The 19,176-nt window shown below is 42.8% G+C and overlaps 1 protein-coding gene across 12 annotated transcripts in view; it reads left to right on the forward strand.

Moving 5' to 3' along the window:
- TNRC6C (trinucleotide repeat containing adaptor 6C) overlaps window positions 1-19,176 on the forward strand; it is a 99,841-nt gene that overhangs the window by 46,951 nt on the left and 33,714 nt on the right. For 11 of the 12 annotated variants that reach the window (XM_021535803.3, XM_021535800.3, XM_021535805.3 and 8 more), the window contains exon 5: window positions 14,627-17,212. In XM_021535803.3, the coding sequence (XP_021391478.2) occupies window positions 14,627-17,212 (2,586 nt within the window). Of the gene's footprint in view, window positions 1-6,977; window positions 8,973-14,626; window positions 17,213-19,176 lie in introns of those variants that run through there. The other variant, XM_021535810.3, reaches the window with a different exon arrangement.

Raw genomic sequence — 19,176 nt, forward strand, 5'->3', positions numbered from 1 at the left:
ACACACAGAGCAGCCAACTGCAGTGGCTCAGGCTGCCTGAGGGTCAGGAGCTTTCTTCCAGGCATCCTTGTAGATGTATATGAAGCATCTGTGTTTGAGTTTAATGAAACAAAGGCCACTGTAAATCATAACATAACTCATAAAAGAACTTTCCTTGTAAGAGTGTGGTATGAGCTGTCTGACTTTGATCTTGCCAGATGCATTTCTACCTTGAGGCTTTATTTTGTTCCCAATTCCTATTTTAACTTGCTATATATGTAGTATGGGCAACCCTCAGCAGATGTTTTACACTGCTGAATTCATTCAGGGTTTGTTTTTTTTTTTTTTTTGCTTCTTTTATGTTACCATTGGAAAAATTCAGAGGACATTAAAGGTTAGTAGAAATGAGAGGAAAAGAAACAGGGCAGCAGCTTTTCAGCTTCATTTTATATTATTGCCCTAAACAAGTTAACCCAGATCAAACTCTTTGTGAAAGTGTTCCTTAGCATCATAATCATGGAATGGTTTGGGCTGAAGTAACCTTAAAGCTCATCTCATTCCACCCCCTGCTCCCTGGACACCTTCCACCAGACCAGGTTGCTCCAAGCCCTGTTCAACCAGTGTCTCATCACCTTTAAACTGGAGAATTTCTTCCTAATATTTCATCTAAACCTACCCTTCTTCAGCTTACAGCCATCCCCTGTGTCCTGTCCCTCCATCCCTTGTCCCAAGTCCCCCTCCCACTCTCTTGGAGCCCCTTCAGGCTCTGGAAGGGGCTCTGAGGTCCCCCTGGAGCCTTCTCCTTCTCCAGGTGAGCACCCCCAGCTCTCCCAGCCTGGCTCCAGAGCAGAGGGTCTCCAGCCCTTGGAGCATTTCCATGGCCTCCTCTGGCCTTACTGCTCTCTGAGTAAATAATTTCTTCCTCATTACAAATCTAAAGCTGCAATTTTAATTGCTCAGTAGCAGTTTGTCCATGGAGTCACAATTGTCCTGTTGCTCTTTACTCTGTAAAGTCAAAACAAAAGGTTTCAAAAGCACCACAGGCCCTGCACACTGAACAGACCCCTTGGAACAGGATTTTAAACGAGCTAAACCTTGGCTACCTTTTTGTCTGCTGACACAAGGTGGTGTTTGGAGATTTCAGTGATGGCCTTTTCCACACAGAAAGAACTTGCTGAACTCTGGAGCTCACGTAATTCTTTCCAGCAGGTGGAGCATCAGCTCATTTACCGACTGAAGGCACAGGGGGGAAAAATAAATGTTCACCTCAGCTTTTAACGCCAGCAGCTCTGTGCCTGGCTGCCCTGGGAGGCCAAGGGAGGAGGGTCTCTCTCCTGAGAGACCTTTGTAGCCATGAATTGCACATATCCACAGTCTTACTCAGTCTCTCATACAGGCTTGTGTTTTCATCTTGTCGAGCATAAAGAGCAAAGAAGTAGAAAGAGTACCCAGGGAAGGCCAAAGCCTTTCCATTTCAGCTGTTGGGATTTGAATGACTGTTAGATTTAAGAAAAAAAATTAGGGAATTCTATATCCTGTAAGCATGAGAATTTTACCAGAAATCTTACTCAAACTGGTAGGCTGGTATGTTTTTGTGAATATGAAAATTAATAATTTTAAACAGGAGAATTCTCACTAAGAAATAGTTTATTGAAACAAGTTTTTTTGCCATCCTCCTCTTAGCATCAGTAGGAACTGTTTTCCTTTAAATGTCTGTCTCTGGCTCCCTCGGTATTTCACTTACTGAAGAGTCTTTGCAGGTAAAAGTTCTCCAGGGAAATGATGGGAAGGAACAAAAAAAACCACAAAAAAAAAAAAAAAAAAAAAAAAAAATCTAACCTGTCCAGAAGAGTTGGTGTAGGTACTTGAGCCACATGGGAAGAGGAATTTTGTCTGCCTGAGCAGCACCTGAAGTGTGGGAGAGGGATCCCTGCCAGGAGAATTGTTGGACATCCCCAGGGTGTGAAGGCAGTGATGCAGCTGTGCTCAGGGTTCCCTCCCTGTCCTGCCCTGCCCAGAGCCCCTCAGATCTGGGCTGGCTTCTCTAGGCTCATCATGAACCACAGCAACACATTTTATTGCTGATCTGGTGTAATCAAAGAGTCAGGATTGCCCTACATGAGCACCTTGTATCCAGAAGATGCTTGATGTGAGTTCATGTCTGTAGCATTTCTTCTTACAGCATCATATCCCTTCAGAGTTAATTTGTAATGATGCCTTCACACTCCTTTCAGGCCTTATTTATAACTACACAGGTACAAGGAGAGTTAGAGAGTCATTGGCAGTCTCTCCACTCTAAAAATCACATTATTTTATCTTTTTATTCTCTTATCAGCAGCCCCTGTTAACTACTGCCTCAGCCTATCCAAAACACTTACGAGAACTTAACTGCAATGTCATGAATTAAAAAGGATGCTCTGCCAATGTAAGGCAAGTGGGAATTAATGGCCACTAATATATTCTTTGTCAGGTTTATCACCTGTGAAGTGGAGGGAGTAGGGATTTTTTGTTTCTCTCCTAGGGTAATCTCTAAAACATTAACCAGAAAAACTGTTATGAAATGAAAACATTTCAAATTGCATAGAATATTTTAGAAATCGTACCCCTTGAAAACAGCCTTTTATTCATTGTTAACAATTATGGAACTGTTTTCTGAAGTACTTTGGAGTAGAATGGTTATTTGTCTGGAATGTCTGTCTTGAGCTACAGAGCTTGTTCTTGACCTGCCCCCTCTGTAATCCTTTCCAGGATTACACTGAAGGAAAGCTGTATCTCTAATTTATGAGCAGTATTGTGTTATCTAGTCTAGTTTGTTATTTTTAAAGTTGTGACTCTTTATCTTCTCTCCCTGTTTTGTCATCTAACTCCACTAAACAGGTGAGTAGTTAACTTCCCTCATTAAGGAGCGAGGCATTTTCCTATTAATTGAATTATTGGAATGATCCTTTGCCACCTGATCTAAAAGAATTTGGATAATTTCTGGAAGCTACCATGGGATATTAAAAAGAACAATTGCTAGAGATTTCTTAGTTTCTTTACAAATGATGAATTTTATATAGGAGTCTCCAGGCAACCAGTGTGTTTGATGATTATTAGAACAGAGATCAAAAGAAGTAATCTTTGATTTTCCTGAAATTCAGCAATGTGAAACCACCATCTGTCAACTCAAAATCACCCTAACACGTCCTGCAGGAGTCAGGGTGGAACTTGTGCCCATCTTTTTATTGGCAAGTAGAGTAATTTGCAGAACAGATCCATATTATCTGCTTCCAAAGTCCAGAAAGAAACGAGAGCGAGTAACTCCTGCAGTAAATCAGAATGAGTAAACACACCAGTGTTGTGGTAACTCGAGTTACACTCTTAATTTGTTCTATCTGTTGTTCGTTGTGAAGTGAAAATTTGACAGCAGTTAGAAACAGAGATTTATTTTCCATGTGTGGGCTGATGCCAGATTTTGTGCTGAACTTTTTTCTTCTTTTCTCTGGAGCTGGAAGGTTTATTTTGTGTTTGGAGATTTCTGTAGCTGCAGTTGAGAGATTTGTGCTCATGGCATGGTGTGGTGTGCACCCTGAAGTGGGTAGCTGGAAGTTGCTGAGTGCTCTTCTGTGACAGGTCCTCTTCTTATCATCTCTTTGTCTTAACTTTCATTTTGATAATTTTTTAGGAAGCAAGATTCAAATATGCTGATCACTTTTAAAATCATGTCTGACAATATTAATTCCAAACATCCAATCCCTTAACTGCAGTTACTTCAGAATTCCCTCAGAGTTTTATATGGTTGTAAAGTCAAATTTGGAGAAAAGTTTTAGAGAGAGATTCTCATGCCTTCAGTCAATATAGTTGGAAAACACTGATAAGCTTTGACATACAGTTGTTTCATCAGATCCAGCAAAGTAACAGAGACCTTTCTGCTAAAACCATGCTTGAAGATTTCAGCTTGAGCAGTTCAGCTCATTGTAATTTGTGATGGCTGTAGGTAAGGCATGCACGTGCCAAAGCAGTTCTGAAATGTATTAATAAAATTTGATTTCAAAAGTTTGAAATAAGATTTAGCTTGATCTCCTGGAGGCATTGCAAATAGGCTGAGCTTTGACAAACAAAGCACATGTGAAAAGTGCTTTTATGGAAATGATTTGCTGAACTTCACCTCTTTGGGCTCATATTCTGCAATTCCATTAGCAGTATATCTTTGTTGGCAAAACATTACTTTGTTTTTGCTTTTAGTTGGATAGTTGCACAATTAAAACAAGAGACTTTTAAAATGGATTTATTCTGGATTTCCCAGAGCAGAGTTTTTAATATGTAATAGTTAAAACATTAAAAGCTTTAAAGTAGAAATTAGGTAATATTCATTCATTGTGTTTGCACACTTCCTATGTATATAATTTCACACTTTATATAGAAAATACATTTTGCAAAAAAAGCTCTCCATAATAATCTGAATGATGTGCTTCATGGTGTCAAGGCTGTTGATCTCAAATGAAGAAAGCAACATGGAGATGTTCCTTTGGGAACACAGGAATTTGCTCTTCAAATCCTTCAATAAACAACACTAAAGTTTTCCTACTACTGGGATCAAAACATGGGGGAAATTACCAGAATTTGGCAATTTCTGGTTATTTGAAAAATTTGAAAAATTACCAGAAATTTGAAAAATTACCAGAATCAAGAATTTGTCTTGTTTACGTTTTTTGCCACAAGTCTCACTCAATTAGTGCTGCAAGGGGATGTTCAGGTGATTGGAGGTGATTGTGTTTCTGTCTTCTTGTGTTGTTTCTCAGGGCTTTGCTCAGCATTTGGTAGCATTTGATGCGTGATCTGTGGCCCTGGAAATCAGGCAGTGTTCCCAAAGGTCACTGGTGCCAGGTGTAGGTTTAGAAAAAAGGAAGTTAAAACATCACACAAGGCCATAAATGTATCAGATAACACAGAGAAGGGATCTCACCCATGGTTCTGTCTCCTGGGTGAGGAACATTTTCTGAACTGCAGTGACAGGAAAGTTGTGGGAAATGAGTCTCAGCTAGTTTAGAGTTTTGTCTCCCATTAAAAATTTCAGAAACTCCTTATAATGCTTTGAACACAAGGAAGTGGCAATCTCTGTGTAGCCCAAATACAGGTATTAGGAATGAAAAATTATGGTAAAAACTCATCAGTAAACTAATCTTTGGAACGAATTTTTCTGTATTGTGAATGTTATCTGACATCAGGCAGCAGAGCATGAAAAATAAATCTGCTGCTTCAAATCTCTTTGACAGTGATTAGAATTTTGCACAGGGAGAAAGAAAAAATAGGATTCTGTGGAAGGATAAATAACTGAGGTGCTTTTGTAGTTTTGCTGTCCTCACTTTGAAAGAGTGGGGCTTGATGGCTCCAAAGTGGCTGCTTCTGCTGCAGGAGCTGCAGAGCTGCATCTCCCAGCTTCACTGTGGGACAGGCACAGGAACTGCCCAGGTGTCTGTGAGGATGGAAAGGTCAGGAAACAGCCTGGCAAGGTGGTCAAATGTGCAGGTGCCAGTTTGTGACAAAGTATGTGAAGAGACCAAGTAGCAGGGCCCATCCTGATGGTGGAGAAATAAAAGGTACAACACAGCTAAGGTCAAAGTGACCAGGGATGGGTAGGAGTTCAGTCCTGGGGAAGAAGAGAAAGTCCCAGATGCTGTCATGTGAAAACTACAGGAAATCTGAATTTTTACAGCTCAGGAATTATATACAATGCTACTAGAAAGAAATAATGACATTAGTAGCAGTTTTGAGGAAAAGAAACACCAAAGAACAAAAAGCTAACTTTTTCATAAGTGGGTCAGTAGTAAAAGCAAGGTCAGTGGGACAGAGGGAACCACTGATGGGTGGCATGAGGAATACTTTAAATACCTTTCCCTTCCATCTCTAAACTTAGAACTAAAGCTGCAGTGAGTTAGAGACTTCAGGAAATAAGAGTTTCCAGTTGTCTGGAAATAATGATGTGGCATCATGTGCATCCTTCATCATGTAGCAGACTAAGCAGAGGATGGATTGCAGCAATGTGGTCACTTGAAGAGTATGAAAACTACAAAAGAGAAAAAAAGGCAACCAATGTTAAGAGCTGAGAAAGTTAGAACCAAGGAATTGTAAATCAGTCAGAGTAACTGTTAGAATGACCCAAGGGGAAAAAAACCCCAAAGCAACCATTTTTGTGCATGTTGAACTTTTCTGGAGAGAAATGCAGAGTCACTGGGGTTTGTGGAGAGCAGGTTATGCCAAAGGGGTTAGTTAAACAACAGCCTTCAATAAATTTTAGATCTAGACCAACCGGAGAAAAGTGCTAAGGAATAGAAAGGCAAAATTACAGTGTGGAATGGTGGTGACACTACTGTGTAATTGGGTAAGAAATAAAGAAATATGAAAATTCCTTTATTTTGGCCAGAGCAGCTCTGTACCCAAATACAGATGTGTGGGTCTCACAGTGCAAAAACGGGGTTGGTCACGGGGTAAATTTGATTAATGTGTTAAAAAAAGAACAGTGACTGGGGGATAGAGGCAGGAATGCAACAGGAATTGGTAGAGATCTTGGAGAAAAGCCTTGCAAAGAAGGAAGGAATCAGAGTTCCTGAGTGAAAAGAAGATTGGATTTATAAATGCAGGGATACCTAAATGGCTGCTGCAGGGAAGGAAATGATGCCTTCTGTGTACCTGTGATGGATCAGATAAGAAATTATGGGCTAAAATTTCAACAAGGATGGTTGAGGGTGGACATTAGGAAAATCCTGCTGGTAGGAAAGTGATCTTGAGAAGTGAGATAGAGCACTTGGGAATGTGCAGGCTCCATTGCTGGAGGCCTTCCTTGCTGGGTTGGGATAATGTCACCTTGTGTGTATCAGGAAGAGTTCCTTTGACCAGGTGAGCAGGCTGCATCGCCTCTCAAATCTCCATTTTTAGTCTTCAGGTATTAATAATTAAAAATTTCAAATTTATGAGGCACATTCCCCATCAAACTTGGTCCAAGATAGGAAGGGAACTGATGAGCTCTGCCAGCACAGTTAGTTGGAAGCTGCACTTCATTTTGCTCCCAAGCTTTTTAATGGACTCTGACTCATTTCTTGGGGTTCTTCTTTGCCTCTTTCTGTGTACCCTGAGTGGCAAAAACAGTCAACTTCAATAGGTGCTCTATGTAAGTACTTGCCTTCATAAATTGAAGTTGATTATAGGAAGTTTGTGTTATTTATAGGAAAAATACAAGGAGCCCAGTTTTGATGTATCATTTTAACTAATGGAAATTTCCATCATGTATAGTTAGTTTAAAAGGAATGTAATATACCACAACAATAGGTCCACTTAAAACTGTTCTTGCAAAATTGGCTCTCAAGCCTAGTTCCTGGGTGCATTTGAAATAATTTTCTGAATAGAAACAAAACCAAATAGATTTGATTTCCATTTATCTGTTGTTTCTGAAATGAGGTTGAACCCGACCGGTATTCAGAGACTATCACAGAGAAACAGAAAATAAATGTCTTCAGGAGGAAACCAACTATTTTCAGGAGTGCAGTGGAGCAGTTCTCGAGCCAAGAATAGCAGCAGCGATTGTACCTTGGTGGTGAAGCGGCAGCGACCCTGAGAGTGTGGCCAAAGCTTTAAAGAGCCATCGTGGAGAGATCCAGGAGAGAGGGGCAACACTTGCAGGAACTGAAACAGCAAAGTTGAAACATGCCCCATTTACCACATCATTAATATGTATTTGGGGCAGGTAGGAGGGGAGATAATCGTAAAGGAGTGCATTGGACATGCTGGGAAGTTTGCCTTCGAGATTTCCATGTGGGCACTGATAAAAGCCCTCTGCGTGCAATCTTGGCATTTATGATGATCTCTAGGCCCTAAAAATGTAAAGCTGACCCCATTCTGCTCACTCTGCATGTTCCCGTGCCTTGGAGGGAGCCGAGCTCCCAGCCCAGGGTGTTCCAAGATGGTCGGTGCCGCCGTGCCAGCGCCCGCCGCTGCCGCATTGTTCGGGCAGCTCTTCCCTGCCTCTATAAACAACTGCGCTGCTGATTAATGCGCTCGCATTTGCCACTTAGAGCTGGTTTAGATAGAGGCAGGGAAGTCATTAAGGGCTTGGCAGCAGTCCAGGGTACATCTGGGACTTGGGAGCTGCCGCTGGGGCAGGGAGGAGGGCGGCGGGCGGGAGCTGGGGCAGGGGAGAGGACGCTTGGCACAGGAAAGAGCCGGGGCAGGGAGGAGAATGGTGAGGCAGGAGCTGGTCCTGGAGCAGGGAGGAGGAGGGTGATGGGCAGGAGCTGGGGCTGGGAGAGAGAGGAAGGCACTGGGCAGGAGGCACAGATGGGGCTGGGGAAAGGAGGAAGGCACTGGGCAAGAGGCAGGAGCTGGGGCTGGAAAAAGGAGGAAGGCACTGGGAAGGAGGCACAGATGGGGCTGGAAAAAGGAGGAAGGCACTGGGCAGGAGAAGGAGGAGGACACTGGGCAGGAGCTGGGGCAGGAGGAAGGAGGAGGACGCCAGGCAGGAGGCAGGAGCTGGGGCAGGCGTTGGGCAGCGCCCGCGTTCTTCTCTTGGCTGACTTTCAAAAGCGGCAGAAAAGCAGCTACGGGCGCTAATTGTAGCTGGGTCCCGAAGTGAAAATGTTTTGTGACAGTTGAAAGAATTTAAAGAGGAAGGAAGATCGGTTTAGTGTCAGCTGCAATTAGATAATCAAAGCTTAAAAATCCTGCTCTGTCGATACCTTCACCTAGAGCCGGGGAGCGGAGCTCGGGGAAGGGGGAGGAGGGCTGTGCGTGGAAAGGGCATTTCCATAGCCAGTGCAGCCGAGGCCCGGCCGAGCTCGCAGGTTGTCTGGGCGCGCGCTCGCACAGAGAGATTTTCTTGGCAGCTCTACAGGATGAGGCTTACACTGTACACAGCCGACATATTGAAGCCGGGAGCCCTGGAGAACGTAGAGGCAGGAGTAGAAACAGCTCTGCACACAATGTAGCGTCTCCTAGGATGGTTGGGCGGCTCCTTTCTTCAGGTATTTTATTACCCATCAGCCCTTTTTTAGAGCCAAAAAAAGAGAGAAAGTAACCCTAACCCTGAGAAAATAGCATCTGCTTCTGTTAAATCAATTTATTACATAACATTTCAGCGAGAGAGCAGCAGCACAGCGTCCTGAGCTTTTGGCTGCGTTTCAGGTTTGATAAAATGGCGTCTTCGCAGCGAGCTGCTTGTAAAGATATGTTGCACTGAGCAGAAAAATGCAATGATTTGGTGTTTTCTACTGCTGCTTTTGTGTCAGAGAGGTAGCATTTAGTGGAATCTCTACTAATAATGAAAAATCTTGTTTATTTTTGCTTGTTTTCTTAATGCATTTGAAAGCTTTCAGCATCAGAGGGAAGGAACGACATTTGAATGTCGTAGTGCAGAAAATGAAAAGGGGATAAACAGGCTTTCCCCCGTGTGGGCTTAGCTATGGTTTAGTTTTAAAATAAATAAAGCTGCTTTATTCAATGCTTCCATCTCTTTTCTGCCTTTCCACATTATGTGTGCTGTGCAAGATTTCAGCTTCCTCAATCCATGAGACTTGTGAGTGAGCTTTTTAGAGGTTTCAGATAGATGCCAGTTTTCAAATCTGTCTCTATGCATAGAGCTGGATGCAGCAGGTAACCTGAAATGTTAACACTACAATGCCCACATTTTCTGCTTTATTATATTTTGTGCTTCAGAACAGATGCTTATGTCATGTTTTCTTTATGAAATTAAGCTACATTTGATTTAGCACTTAAAATGTTCGTGGCGGTTCCTATTTAATTCAGATTTGGAAAAAACTCATTTATAGTATTTTAAAGATCTGCTCATGCTGAATTGAAAACTCTATTTTGATGGGGGGAGAGAAAGTAATTTGCCCTTTTCCCCCTCATATTCTGACTCGGGATCACTAACCTTTGTGTACCAAGGAAAATCCCCAGTGGGACTGTCAGTGGCCCTTGGGATTTTTCTGTGTTGTGCATGTCAGAGCAGGGAGCACCGTCTGTCATCTGTCCTTTGGGCAGCACAGGACGAGCCAGGGGGTCTGGTTGTTGTTACGTGACGAACGTGGACTGAAAAATAAAACGAGTAATAAGAGAGGAGTCACTGTTAGATCTGATTTAAAATGGGGTGAGCACAACTTATTAATAATGTTCCATTAAAAGTTTATCCCGGGCTTTGCCATTTCGTATCCTGTATGTACTTTGGTTCCAAAGTCAGCTGAATGTTGTGTTATAGTTGGGGAGACAGGGTTTTACTGCACAGCATTTGAACTAAGTATTGCAATGGAAGCTATGAAGATACAGTTACTTTCAACTCACCTGAATAAAAAAAAAAAATAAATATTATTGTAGATGAGATTTTCAGAGGAGGAGGGAAGTTTGGGGTCAGTTGCTTGTTCAGGGAAATTATTTTGCTTTTCTAAGAAATGCATGCAACAGCTTCTCTCATTTCACTCTACTCATATTTTACATTTGTAATCTATGAAAATATTAAACTGATTTTGCAACTAATCATTCATTACCCAACACAGCCAAAAATGTTTTCTGTTTTTAATAAGTACTGAGTTGAAGCTGGTCAAGTATGCTGGCTACAGTACGTAATAACACCAGCAATCTCCTCCCACCCCATTAAGGATATTATTTAAAAAAACAGCAATCCAAAACAAAACAACCCCCTCATGCTGTTGGTAATACTGCTCAGAGCTGTGCATTTTCCAGGGCATGTGTATGGTTGCAGTTGGACAGAAGTTCTGTGCTTGTTAAAAACAAATTTGAACCATTATCCTCAAATTAATATTGCCTTCCTGATGGCTAAGAAAATGTTGTTGATCAGGGGAATGATATTTTATAAAAGATGCATAATTAAGATATTGAAACACAAAGTACTAATTTAAGAATAGTTTTCACTTTGTGGTGTCTCGGCACTAGGATTTGCTAACACGGAATACCTGTGGTTCCTGTTCCTTGTGCCTTGTTTACAGTCTTTGCTCAGCTCACAGAGGAGGAATAGAAATGCTTCTGGTGGACTCAGTGCTTCTATTTCACATCTTTGCAAAAATAAATAGGAACCGATTCTTAAAAAATTTTTAAATGGGTTTCCCATTTCAATCTTAACAACTTTGAAACGAAAAGAAAATATTGTGAATTTCTGTGAAGAGTTAGTTTCCTAGAAAGTTGGAGGAAATCTGCATTTTCAAAAAAAACCAACCCCAAACAAACAGAAAAGTTCTCTGGCTTTAATCCTATAAAATATTTTGCATTCATTATTTTTCCCAAATGTTTAAGGTTGTTACAGATTAAGTAAGACTATGCTACTGATTATTTTTTTCATGGCAGCAAGCCCCTTTTAGTTAAAAGAAAATGGAAAAATGCCTTTTTGTTATCTCTTCTAGAGACAAGAATATAAAACTTACTCTCTTCAAGATCTGTATTCAAACTCTTGGTTGGTCTGACAGCTAAGCCCCAGTTTTTGCAGGTTTCTGTTCATGCTGTGAATTTTTTTTTTTCCATTTTCTTCATCTGTCCTTTTTCTTGCGAGCTTTATCACAGCAGCCTTGGTGTTACAAGCGATTGTTCCAGTGCGTGTTGTTGGACACTCTGAGGTTGTTGCACAGTTTTTTCTCTGATTTTTGATCCATGACTTGCAGAAGGTGCCAGCGGGATCCTGCTCCCTGCGGAGCAGGGAGGGCACAGCACGGGGACCCGCTGCTCCAGAGGGGATCACTGATCTCCCATCCCCTCCATGGAATTACTGCAACCCCCACCACAGCCACCACGTCCAGGTTAGCCATGCTTATTGTTGAGGGAATCAGCTGAACCCCAGCAACAATGACTGTGGGACAGGAAAGGGAGCACTTGGATCTGCAAAGCCTTGGGAAGCCCAGGGCTTGGAGCTGCACGTTCCTGGTGGGATCCTGCCAAGCTGTGCTTGGCCAAGCCCAGGGACTTGACCATTTTCTGCTCTTAATATGGACATCTCTTGGGTTTTATAGTTCTTCTCCATCATAATTTTCTTTTCTTCTTGGCTTCTCTTACTGCTCCTGAGGATCTGGTCTCTTATTTTAAAAACTGTTTTGCTCCCTACTCTCGAATTATTCTAAGCTGTTTTTTCATCTTTAATCCCACCCTTTCCCTTCATTTTGTCTCCTAAGTGTTCTCAGATTTGAGCACTGCTTTAACCAACATCTTCGGGGGACAGGAGAAAGGAGCTGATTAAACAAGCAGCTCCCTTTCATCTCACCTTGTGAGCTGTGGTGCTGTTCCTGTGAGTGTGGAGACGTCCTGGGCGCTCTCCTGATCCTCCTTCCCCAGCCTGCCTTGCAGGGCTCTGCTCGGGCAGCACCCACACACAGAGCTGACTTTTCAGCTTCGAGGAGACCTTTCACTGGAACAATGTATTTCCAGCCACTTTCAAATCCTTCTGTCAAGGCTCAAATGCAGCCCTGAGTCGCACCACCCACAGGGTTGAAAAAAAAATCTCAAATAACTCCTCTTATCTGTTTCCTTGGTTGTCTCAACTTCTCATCTTCTGGTCTGCCCTGCTGCTGCTTTTTTCCCTTTGTTCATTCCTGCTCTGCTAAGAATGTTCCTCAGCTCATTTCTCTGCCCCTGCTGACCCTTTTTAAGTCCTTGCACAGCCTGCCTTCCCCTTCCCTGTCTTATCTGGGATTCTGGTCTCTGTTTAACACCTGTGTAGCAAATCTAGATCAGGTAAATGTTCAATGTGCTTCCTCAGCTCTGCTGTAGCAGTGGCTGTACCCAGGAATAACAGGATGCTTTCTTCCTTTCCAGCCATTGCGTGTAGAGGAAGGAATCCAGATAAATCCAAGTGGTTCTGTTCACATTCTTTCAGATTTGTCATGTGCTTGTCAATTATGGAAGAAATTCTTCCCTGTGAGGGTGGTAAGGCACAGGGTGCCCAGAGAAGCTGTGGTGGATCCCTGGAAGTGTCCAAGGCCAGGTTGGACAGGGCCTGGAGCAGCCTGGGACAGTGGGAGGTGTCCATGCCATGGCAAAGGGTGGAATGAGATGATTTTAAGGTTCCTTCAAACCCCAGCAATTCTATTTTCTCTGATTATTTAAGTCTTTCTCCGATTTAGGTATTTTCCTGGTATTGTGAGAACATAGGTGATAGCTCGAACTAAGAGTGTTTTCCCTTTCCTTTCTCTAAAATACTTTCTTCTACTTCAATTAATTTAATTTTTTTTAAAAAGCAATTTGAGTTGGTTTAACATGTTATTTCTTCATCTTGCAAAATCTTCATAAGGCAACCAAGTAATCACCTTAAAAAGCTACAGGTAAAATGTGTGAACAAGACTTTGTCAGAGAGAGGGGGAGCTTTTTCTAATCTTGGGAGTAATTTTGGCAGTATCAGAACACCTCGTAATTAGAGGAGCTAATCACACCAACATATCTGTGATTTAAATTAATTCATAGTATGCATTCGTTGTTAACAACTTGTTTGGGAGATTTGTTGCATCCATCTTCCCCACAAAAATACTCATTTTATTCACAAATCACAAAGAGTAGAAGCCATGTTTCAGCAGATTTAAAGCAAGTAAAATAATTGACATCCAAAACTGGTTAGTTTGATATGTGCAAGCACTTAAGAGGAGCTCTTCTGCAGATTGTCTCCCATACAGATCTCTTGGATCAGACTGAAATACTTGTTACCAATTCCTATGAAAAGAAACAAAGATAAATAATCTTGTACAGAGCAATTGGGATGGAAAGGAGAAGTAAAACCATGACAAAGCTTGAGTTCTTAACATGAGACGTGTTGTGCTTTCCAGTTTATCATCATACCCTGGTGAGCAAGCAGGTGCTCAAGAGCTTTTGGTTAATTTTTGGGTTGGTGTTTGTGTTTGAGGATGTGACAGTGCTGAAAAGGCACAGCATCACTTTTCATTGGCCTGGGGACACAGGGCATTGTGTGTGCAAATGCAAAATGATGTGTAAACCACATGTAAAGCCTGTGAGAGGTAAGTTTCCTGGCAAAACTCAGTTACTTCAAGATGCCTAAGTTCTCTGCTAAAATACACATTGGTGGTGTTTATAACTGGCACCTAACAGTAAAGGTTGCTGTCTGTATATGTTCATTTGTTTCCAGTAAGGGTTGCAAACCTAAATGCAGTATGAATTCAGTGTGTTGTGATGTGGGTGTGTATGTAATATCTCAGGGCAGGCTGACATTTTACATTTTTTTATTGTTTGTTCTTTCACTGTGTTTCTCTGAAGAATGAAAATTGAGTCAAAACAAATGGTAAAAGTCTGCTAGGTACTCTTCTGTGTTTTTTCCAAATTGGCTTCTTAGACTTCTCACACAGATTAATATATTTGCTCTTCTTATTTATTGCCTGCTTATTATTTTTACTGTTACACTGGAGGCTACAAAACACTTTCTCTGTTCTAAAATGAAATAGTTCAGTTATTTTAATTGAGAGTTTTGCCAGATTAAAAAAAAAACAAAACAAAACAAAAACAACCAAACAAGTTAATACGAGCATTGTGCTCCACTGTAGTGAGGAAAATTGCTGTATTATGTTAGAGAATGTACTCTAAATTTTAGCAGAATCTAGTGTTGTAAAACAGTGCTTTTAATAGAGGGCTTTTGCAGTGCTTGAACAGTGGACTCATTTTTAACCTTGGATCCTTTCAGATCTCAGCCACAGTGGATTGGGAGACCATTATGAGAATTCCCACTGGGGACAGCAGCCCGCTTTCAGGAGTGAAGGCAACTGCAGCTGGGATAAAGTGATAATAGACAGGACTGACAAGGAAGCGTGGCCTTCCATTACCGGAGCTGAGACTGAGTCTGCCTCAGAATGTACTACAGACACTGACTCTGCCTCCAACTGTGGCTCAGAGAACAGTAGCATGGCTACAGGGAGTGCCCAAGGCAACTTCACTGGACATACAAAGAAAACTAATGGCAATAATGGCGCCAACGGAGCACTCGTCCAAAGCACTTCTAACCAGAGTGCCCTTGGAGCTGGTGGAGCAAACAGCAACGGCGGCTCGGCCAGGGTGTGGGGGGTGGCTGCGGGCTCCAGCTCTGGCCTAGCTCACTGCTCTGCCAGTGGTGGGGATGGAAAGATGGACAACATGATGGGAGACGGTAGAAGTCAGAACTGCTGGGGTGCTTCCAACTCGAATGCTGGCATTAATCTTAACCTTAACCCTAATGCCAATCCAGCTGCCTGGCCTGTACTTGGACATGAAGGAACTGTGGGAGCAGGCAACCCTTCCAGTATTTGCAGTCCAGTCAGTGCCATAGGTCAGAACATGGGCAACCAGAATGGGAACCCAACAGGCACCTTAGGTGCTTGGGGAAACTTGCTGCCGCAAGAGAGCACAGAACCACAAACGTCCACTTCTCAGAATGTGTCTTTCAGCGTACAACCTCAGAACCTTAACACTGATGGACCAAATAACACTAACCCCATGAACTCTTCACCAAACCCTATCAATGCAATGCAGACAAACGGACTGCCGAACTGGGGGATGGCCGTGGGCATGGGGGCCATCATCCCGCCCCACCTGCAAGGCCTTCCTGGTGCTAACGGAACAGCGGTTTCTCAAGTCAGCGGGGGCAGTGGTGAAGGAATGGGCAGTTCAGTATGGGGGATGTCCCCAGGTAATCCTGCCGCAGGAAACAGCAATTCTGGGTTCAGTCAGGGGAATGGAGACACTGTGAACTCAGCATTAAGTGCTAAACAAAACGGATCCAGCAGTGCTGTGCAAAAGGAAGGGAACGGAGCGAACGCCTGGGACTCGGGGCCTCCCTCTGGCCCCGGGGTCCTGGCGTGGGGCAGGGGTGGCGGCGGGGTTGGCAGTGTGCATTCGGGAGCCTGGGGCCACCCCAACCGCAGCGCCAGCAACGGTGTCAACGGGGAGTGGGGCAAGCCCCCAAACCAGCATTCCAATAGCGACATCAATGGGAAAGGATCAACAGGGTGGGATAGCTCGAGTGTTACCAGTCCGAATCCTGCCATGCAGCAGGGCAATGAACAAATGAACTCTTGGGCCAAAGCTGCAGCATCTGGCACCACGGCTAGTGAAGGAAGCAACGACAGCGGTGGGAGTCAAAATGAAGGCAGTACTGGGAGGGACGGGGCTGGAGAGGGCAGGAGGAGAGACAAAGGGATGATAGACCAAGGGCAAGTTCAGTTGCCAAGAAATGACCTTGACCCCAGGGTCCTGTCCAATACGGGGTGGGGACAGACCCCTGTGAAGCAAAACACTGCCTGGGAATTTGAAGAGTCCCCAAGGTCTGAACGGAAGAATGACAATGGAACTGAGGCCTGGGGTTGTGCAGCTACTCAATCTTCAAACTCAGGGGGGAAGAACGATGGGTCCATCATGAACAGTACAAATACCTCTTCAGTATCTGGGTGGGTCAACTCTCCACCGGCAGCTGTTCCAACAAATACAGGTTGGGGGGACAATAACAACAAAGCACCAAATGGCCCAGGGGGGTGGGGAGAGTCAGCAAGCTCTACTACTGTTAATAATGCTGCTGCTGCCAAAAGCGGCCACGCCTGGAGTGGGACCGCAAATCAGGAGGACAAATCACCTACCTGGGGTGAACCTCAGAAACCCAAATCTCAAAACTGGGGAGATGGACAGAAATCAAATCCAAGCTGGACTTCAGGAGGTGGAGACTGGACAGATTCATCATCTGTTCCTGGACACTTGGGTGATGGGAAGAAGAATGGATCTGGATGGGATTCTGATAATAGATCGGGGTCTGGCTGGAATGATTCCACAAAGTCTGGGACCAGTGGGTGGGGGAATGGCACAAACAGCAAGGCTAATACAGGTACAAGTTGGGGGGAATCTTTAAAGCCAGGCCCCCAACAAAATTGGGCTAATAAACCCCAGGACAACAATGTGAGTAACTGGGGAGGAGCTGCTTCTGTAAAACAGACGGGGTCAGGGTGGGTTGGTGGGCCAGTGCCAGCCAAACAAAAAGAGAACTGTGAGGCAACTGGCTGGGAAGAGCCATCTCCACCGTCCATTCGCCGCAAGATGGAAATCGATGATGGTACCTCAGCTTGGGGCGACCCAAATTACAACAACAACAAGACTGTAAACATGTGGGATAGAAATAATCCTATAATTCAGAGCAGTACCACAACCAACACCACCACCACTAGCACCATTATCAACAGCAACATGGTTGAACCTCAGCCATCGCACCAGTCAAGTGCCCAGCCAAACCGGTCCCCGCTGCTTGGCCCAGGTATGACAACAGTTTTGTGAAATACTTCATAAAACAGGTTTAAAAGATACGTTATACCAGTACCAGTTGCTGAATGCTGTCTGTCCTGTCGGTGTGTTGGGTAGAAATCCTGTGGTTATGTCCAGGAGAGGTTTATTCCTTTACTCTGAAGCTGTCTTGAGGATGTCTTGAGGATCCACATTTCCATAATCAAAATGAATGTAAGAAAGTCTTGAAACAATCTTGGTCAATAGCATGGTAGGTTCTTAGATTGTGGATCCATATTCATTTTAACATCTCTTCCACAGTTATTTAACACCTTTTAATTCAGCCATTTGAGAGGCTGGGGGCTTTTGGCAAACCTTTCTTCTGTTATTTGTCCGCTGTCCCCAGTGCGCAGGCTCGGTGTGTTTAGACAGCCTGCATCTGTTTCTTTTCTGCAAAACATCTCTTGGCAACAGATGTTTGTTAACAATTGAATGAATTTAGGCTGCTGCTGTTTCTCTGTCCAGTTTGTTGCCTTTTATAAAGAAATGGTTCTCTTCTCAGGGGTCGGGCACAGGCAGCATCCTGGATTTTGTGTGGTTCTCAAAAAGCAGGCTGATTCAAGGTGTTAATATTCAGGGTGGATGAAGTTAGGTTATTCTAACTTCAGCTGTGTTTCAAAGACAAGGTTTTAGGTATTCAGGAATTTTTCTAATCAAAGGTAAGGTGCTGTTGTGTAGACAGGCAGCAAGGAATAAAAATGCATGAAAAATGGAAAAAATGCTTAAAAGAGAGATATTTAAATAAGAGCTACACTAGTAACCTATCTCTATATAATGACCACAGACCTCCCCAAAATAAATCTAATCACGCAGTACTCTTTCAAATTCTTCATCTGAGTTTTGTTTCCAAGTTTTTGTTTCATCGTGGTCATGACTAAATACTGACTTTTTAACCAGATTTTACTCCAAGTGGGATTTTTTTCTCCCATTCCCATCCTTTCTCTCTTTGATGTTTCAGAACTATTCAAATTTGCTTTAATGTCTGCATAAAAGCAGTCTTACGTTCCCCACTCTGGTCAAATATGGTAACAGTAGAGGGTACCTATTTTAATAAATAATATTCTCCAGAAGGAGAAATCTTTAAATGGCTTTGTACGTGGTCAGCCCAACATATGTGACTAGCTTATTTAATCCATATTTAAAACTTCATTCATGAAACAAGAATTCAGATTTCTGAATTGCAATGGAAGTATCATGAAAGTGGATTTTTGGTTGGGTTTGGGTGAGGTTTTGTTTTTCATTAAGGTGATTTTTTGGGAATTACATTGGTGCTTGTGAAACTGTTCATACACAGCAATACATTGTTAATGTTATTCAAATAATTAACACCTTATATAGGAAAACTTAATGGTCCTGAGCCCTTCAGATTTTGAAAACAGAATTTAAAAGCTGGTGTTAATCTGCAGTGATTCCTTTGGAGCATGGATAGCAGCAAAGGAAGGGTTCCTTTGAACCAGTATATTTATACATTCAGAAAGCTGCCTATGAACACATAACCAACCTGCTCAAGCTGCCCCCTGACCAGGTTAAAGTGAGTGTTGGGCTTCTTGAAAAATGTGAGCTAGAAAGATTCTAAGATCTTTTCAGATAAGCAAATCTTTGATATTCTCTCTTTTTTTTTTTTTTTAATTTTCCAAGATAAGCAAAGCCAGCTCTCAGAATATTCTTAAGACAGTATTGCAAGAAAGTACACAATGAGTAATAGTGAAGACAATTTAAAATATAGTTCTGACATTAAATTTTAAGTTGTGGCAGGCATGAATTGAGTCTTATGTTTTGTATTTTTGCTCCATACACTTAGCACAGTACAAGTATAAAGGTCTAACATGGAAATATTTTGAAGGATTTTTGTCTGAATGGAAACGAGGAGCATTCCCTTGCATCTCGAGCTCTGCTGTGTTTATTTGTGGCTGTGCCAGAGAGGGACCATTGCTGTGC

Source organism: Lonchura striata, chromosome 19, assembly GCF_046129695.1.
Source record: "Lonchura striata isolate bLonStr1 chromosome 19, bLonStr1.mat, whole genome shotgun sequence".
Lineage (NCBI taxonomy): Eukaryota > Metazoa > Chordata > Aves > Passeriformes > Estrildidae > Lonchura > Lonchura striata.